This window comes from Nansenia antarctica, assembly GCF_963989245.1.
Source record: "Nansenia antarctica genome assembly, chromosome: 1".
Taxonomy (NCBI): Eukaryota; Metazoa; Chordata; class Actinopteri; order Argentiniformes; family Microstomatidae; genus Nansenia; species Nansenia antarctica.
The window spans coordinates 38,852,151-38,858,150 of record NC_137674.1 but is presented as its reverse complement, the minus strand read 5'-3'; the positions used below and the strand labels follow the sequence as shown (position 1 = coordinate 38,858,150).

Here is a 6,000-nt window from a genome sequence, read left to right as displayed (position 1 = left end):
TCTTAATTTAATTATTTTGTAATTTAAAGGCAATATTAAAAGGATGGGTTTTTATAATCTTAATTTAATTATTTAGTCATTTAAAGGCAATATTAAAAAGATGGGTTTTTAGTCTTGACTTGAACATAATTGCTAACAACGTAAAAAGACTCACTGCCGACGTAGAGACAGGAGCCAGCCAGGACGTGTCCCCCATGGTTGTGACAGACCAGGTTGTCCCCGGAACGTTGACGGGAGGCGGGGAGGCGGGGCAGCGTGACGCTCAGAGCAGTGGGACTCAGGATGTTGTAGGAGGCGCTGGGGAGGCGACGGCCATTCAGCGTCCAGAACAGAGAGCCGGCGTGGACGCCCAGGTCTGGACTCACAGAGCAGGTGGCAGTTAAACTGGAGCCGATGGTGAGGGCAGGGTCCTGGGGATAGATCGCTGCCACTTCTGGGGGGGGGGGGGGGGTGCAAGAGGAGGGGGTGGGGTGGAGGAAAGGAGGGGGTGGAAGAGTGTGAAACAGTGGATAACGTTAATAGGTTAGAAGAGAATGGAATCACACTAAATCACAGTCAATGGAAGATCTCAATTCAAGGTGATTTTTATTCTAGGCTTAATCTGCGTCTGGGAAACTGTGTCTAGCTACTGTATATCTAGCCATATATTATATATAACACATGTGTTAAACCTTTGTTATGTGTTAGGTTTCTGTGGAGAATAAGGTATGCACTCTGAGTCTGACACACTTAGTCAGACCACTCCAAATCTCTGCCTCCAGCTATATCTATTGAGCAACTTCACTATGTTGAGAAAGGGTGTGTGTGGTACTTTGAAAGCTCTTTTGAGAAAAGTTAATTTGACTGAAACTTCTCCTCAACAATATTTATACCAAAACACTGGCTTTGCTATCAATCAAGGAGATGGAGAAAGACCAGGCTTAGCCAATCATAAAATGATCCAACTGAATAACATTCATTATTTAACAACCACACTATTACAGATGGCTCGCAGCAGAAAGTCCCCCCAAAAACTAGGGTTTGATGCCCTCACTTTAAACACCATAACGACAGACGCAATTAAGCCTGTTTATTGTCTCTGCTGGATGGCGTCTGAAAGGGAAATGGGCTGTAGAATATTTGATTTAGATTTGTTTTTTTTAGAGGGAAGGTCTCTTGAGGTAACCCTACACAGAGTTCTGATCAGGCAAGGTGACGGTAACTCTTTGATGATGCCAACGGAATGTTCATGTTATCCTTTGTTCACGATTCAAACTAACTGATTCCAACAGGTGACATCACAAAGCACTGCTAATTCCATTCTCGCTGAACTGGAGAATTCCAGAATAGAGAAAGTATAAACTATTGAGAGCACAGAGAATCACAAACTCCTCAATGGGCTTTTAACCCCAGGTAAACACACCACACAAGGTTGAGCTAATACCTGTGTTAGACTGCAGGTGTTGTGATGGTGAACAATGGGCGCCAGTTTTTAACACATGTCGTTATGTTGTCAGACCGCAAGGGTGTGTGAAAGGCAACTAATACCCCAGTTTCTAAAACATTATTTACCCTTCACTACTGCACAGGATAAGTTCAAAGGCAGGCTTAGCTCCCCCTTGTCTATTGGACAAAAGAGATAGATGTGGAACAGTTCATGAGGCGTCTTGTATAGGAGTGAATTGAAACATGAAGTCATGGCACATTTAGCACCATTGGGCCATGTTTTCTGAAAAATGAGTTGAGACTGTGGTCTCAACAAAAAAGCATAATATAGTATACTATGGGCCTACTGATGAGAAAATCAACATGACATAAAAGGAGGAAAGTCTTTCCGGGGGAAGGTTTCGGGTCTTTGTGATTTTGATGCAGAGAGAACCTTAGTAAGAGCATGATAGGCTATATTCACATTATTGGTGTGATTGAACCAATGATTTATATACTGTAGGTGTATATGTACAGTATATAGATCAGTGGATATTGAATATCGCTGCTCTGAGTGAGAATACATTCAAATCAAACTGTGAGAGACTGGGGCTGGCTGAGTGAGATAGGTATTTCTGAATAAATAAAATAAGCTTTACTTTACTTTGTCAAGCTATCTTATTACAAGATCTTAAGCGTCACCTGGAAAGAACAGGCAACATTCATAATAGTATGCATGAATGAACAAAATAAGCCTGCCACTTGCAGTGAGCCGACATGCGAGACCGCAAATCTGAGATTTATTTATGTTACTATGCATTAAGCTCCCGGTTAACATTCTCTAAGACCCGAGCAAATGATGTCACTGTTTTGTTGCGGTTCGTAAAGCCTCACGTTCCATGTGTTAAACGAATTATGGCCCGACTTGTTGAAATTTAACCCCTGGGAGAGTTTCTCAATAGCCATCCCACTCTGTGCAAGAATACCGTGGTCTACAACACATGTCACCACAATGAATGCTTTTCTACCATTGATTGTTCAAAGACCTGTCAAATAGGTAATTGATTAAAGCCTTTAGGTGTGTGTTAAATGTCAGGATTACAACTTTTTAATTACAATTTGTACCTTTTCTTTTTAAGAAGATAGGCGCATACATCAATTTAGGCTATATTTAGTATATTTAGAATATTAAGTGGGCCATGTCATCATGTCTGTCATCCAATTTGAGTGTATAGATTTTTTTATTCTTCCTTTTCTAGCCCATAATAATAATAATAATAATAATAATAATAATAATAATAATAATAATAATAATAATATAAATAACTATAATAATAATCATCGTCGTCATCATAATGTTATGTAATAATAATAATAATAATAATAATAATAATAATTAGTAACATTATTTATTTATTTGTATTTGAATCCAATTATACTATACATCAGATGTAAGTATTTAATTATTGCATACACTTTTGGAAAAACGAAATGGTTTATTTTGTTTCATAATGTCTACTTTAATGCCACAGATATATTTACAATTGAAGTACATAAGTAGCATGAAAAGGAGATCAGACACCTATCCAAATGGCTTTACAGATGTAATAATAGCCAACAACACATGGATGTTATGTACGTGCTACTTACGTGTTGAGGAAGACAGTACACCGGGAACATACAGCATCAGAAACAAAAAAGTCATCATATTTAAAGCAACTGTGGCCCTTTTTTGGTTAGGTCGGTATGCTCTGTCCTTTCAGCTTCGGTCCTGTGTCATTTACGCACGCAGGCAAGGGTAAACAGCACGGGTTCAAGTGGAATGCTCTGGATTCTGTTGATGTAAGAGCTTTTCTGAGGCGATATCGAACCCCGATGGCATTCGGTTTATTAGGCTGCAAAGACTCTATGAAATATCTTCAAGTTGATATCTGCAGCCTATTCCGTCCAGTTTGCAATGATTAGCCTTCTGTATGCTTCTTCAACTAAGTCACACGCAAGTTCATACTTTTAAGCCCCTCCTCTTTCTTCCCACACAAGTCGCTAGTCATTTTTCCCTCTTTCCGTCTTTCCCTTTCTATTTTTCTCGTCTCCCTCCATAGGCCCGACCAGGGATGCGTAGGAGCGTCAGATCCATTCACTTTAGCTGAATCACTCCTTTTACCCATCTTTTCTCTTCCTTCCCACAGACTGCTGTTGAGTCACAACTTTACAGGAAGCATCCTGAGGACCACTTTGACTCCTGTCCTGTGTGTGTGTGTGTGTGTGTGTGTGTGTGTGTGTGTGTGTGTGTATGTGTATGTGTGTGTGTGTGTGTGTGTGTGTGTGTGTGTGTGTGTGTGTGTGTGTGTGTGTGTGTCTGGATAGGAAAGGCCTATCTGTCATCTTTCTGTAATATTTCTTCTTTTTTTTCATGAGGAAGGAAAACTGTTCCCCTGGAGCAGTGATGGTATGTGAGAGGTGTTCATGGTTGAATTGTGTTTGTTTTGACGCAAAAATGATGGATGAAGACAGGCCTACCGGTATATTGTGGTCTCTTGAAATACCATCTGCCCACTGCCTTGGGCTTAGATATACACAAAGCATAGCCCTATTAGCGTACTTTCCCACTGATTCCAAACTATGTAGCCACTTCACATTTTCTACACTCTGAGAAAAAAAAGAGTTCTAAAAGGGTTCTTCGGTGGAGAATTATGGGTTATGGGTTCCAGATAGACAACCCCTTTTGGAGTGAGAACCCAAATGCATTCTTCAAAGAGTTCTCCCATAGGGACAGCCGAAAAACTATGGCATGGTTCTAGGTAGCACCTTTTATACTAAGAGTGTATTGGACCTGAAATATTTTATCAGGGCCTTCATCTGTCAGGTGGATGCAATGAGCTTTACATACACTGATGTTTTCTTAATTTTCCTTGAATGTGGAACCAGACCAGTCAAGTAACCTACAGCTCAGACCCTCAGCATACTCCCCAGCATACTCCCTCCCAAATACTCATAACCTTCACTCCATATCTACAGGCAACGTCATCCTATGACATCATCACAGGCTCAGTGCTGGAAGGTGGGCAACAGTGGGAGATCCTCTGACACACCGGATCAATCAAACTGTCATCACTCTCAATCACTCGTAGCCTATAATGAGAGTCAATGATGAAAAGAAGTCTTGGAATCACAACATCAAGTCCATTGGGCTGCGTTGTCTGAAGAATAGAATGTCTTTTCAACTCATTGGGTGCCGTGACTAATGTTTGACTAAGGCAGCCGCAAACACACCACAAGTTAGCCTTCTTCAGGTTTAGCCGGTGAGTCAGCTAGGTCATTGAGACGGGAGAATGTTAGCCTAACAACTGTGATGACCTGTGTGTCCGAGAGGCCACTATCCTACAATGTCCCTCTTTCTCCCCCTTTCCCCCCCTTTTTCTCGCCACAGAGACGACAGTTGTTCGCTTGGAGGTTACCGCTCGTGCCATGGAGGCTTCGTCCGGTAAATGAAAAAAGAATGTTCTGATGCACCAAGACAGCCTTTGTTGTGTCACTTCCTGGTCATTTGGTTTGGCCTGTCCACACCGACATAGTTGGAATAGAAAGTGATTTGCAAAACAGGATTTGCACTGTTCAGAAATGCATGGATTGGGGAGTGTGTGAGTTTGTGTGTGTGTGTGTGTGTGTGTGTGTGTGTGTGTGTGTGTGTGTGTGAATGATAGAGAGATACAGAGAGACAGAGAGACAGACAGTCAGACAGACAGAGACAGAGAGAGGAAGAGAGAGAGAGAGAGAGAGAGAGAGAGAGAGAGAGAGAGAGAGAGACAGACAGTCAGACAGACAGAGACAGAGAGAGGAAGAGAGAGAGAGAGAGAGAGAGAGAGAGAGAGAGAGAGAGAGAGACAGACAGTCAGACAGACAGAGACAGAGAGAGGAAGAGAGAGAGAGAGAGAGAGAGAGAGAGACAGACAGTCAGACAGAGACAGAGACAGAGAGAGAGAGAGAGAGAGAGAGAGAGAGAGAGAGAGAGAGAGAGAGAGAGAGAGTCTATTCACACATTTGGCAGATTGCCTAATAAAAGTTACATCCTACACCCACCAATCCAAATCACCACAGCCAGCCAGACAGACAGACAGACAGACAGACAGACAGACACACCAGCTATGGAGAGCGAAGACATAACATCCATCAGAGAGAGCATACACTGTATGAGATGAGTCTATCATGTAATAGCAGGCATGGGCTGAAGGGCTTTAGTCCCTTTGGGGGGAGAACCACAATGTGGGAACATGGGGCCTATTGCAAACCAGTGGCATATGTCTGAAATCATAGGACGGATGTTTCATGTCAGCAGTGAGCTGTCTAAGGGGGCCTCATCTCAAATGATACTCTATTAGCCATGTTAGGCATTCCTTCTGACTAGAGCCCATGTGACAGTCAGGCAGCCCTACTGTAAGTGCACTCAAAAGAAATGCACTACATGGTAGAATAGCGGGCTGTAGGGGGAATTTAAGGGACTGAGTTGATAATGGTTAATACTTGACCTTTTAGTGCTATGGGGTAGTAGGAGTATCACTGGGTGCCCTCTAGAGTCACAGTATGGTTATGATCTCA

At 42.2% G+C, this 6,000-nt stretch overlaps 1 protein-coding gene across 1 annotated transcript in view; it reads right to left on the bottom strand.

Annotated features, from left to right (window-relative positions):
- The window catches only part of crlf1a (cytokine receptor-like factor 1a), an 11,015-nt gene extending 7,838 nt beyond the window's left edge, over positions 1 to 3,177 (bottom strand). Inside the window, exons 1-2 of the mRNA XM_080548031.1 lie at positions 3,055 to 3,177; positions 155 to 433 (exon numbers count right to left, since the gene is read on the bottom strand). Of these exons, the coding sequence (XP_080404157.1) occupies positions 155 to 433; positions 3,055 to 3,112 (337 nt within the window). The 5' untranslated portion in view covers positions 3,113 to 3,177. The remainder of the gene's footprint in view (positions 1 to 154; positions 434 to 3,054) is intronic.
- Between the last annotated feature and the right edge of the window lie 2,823 nt (positions 3,178 to 6,000).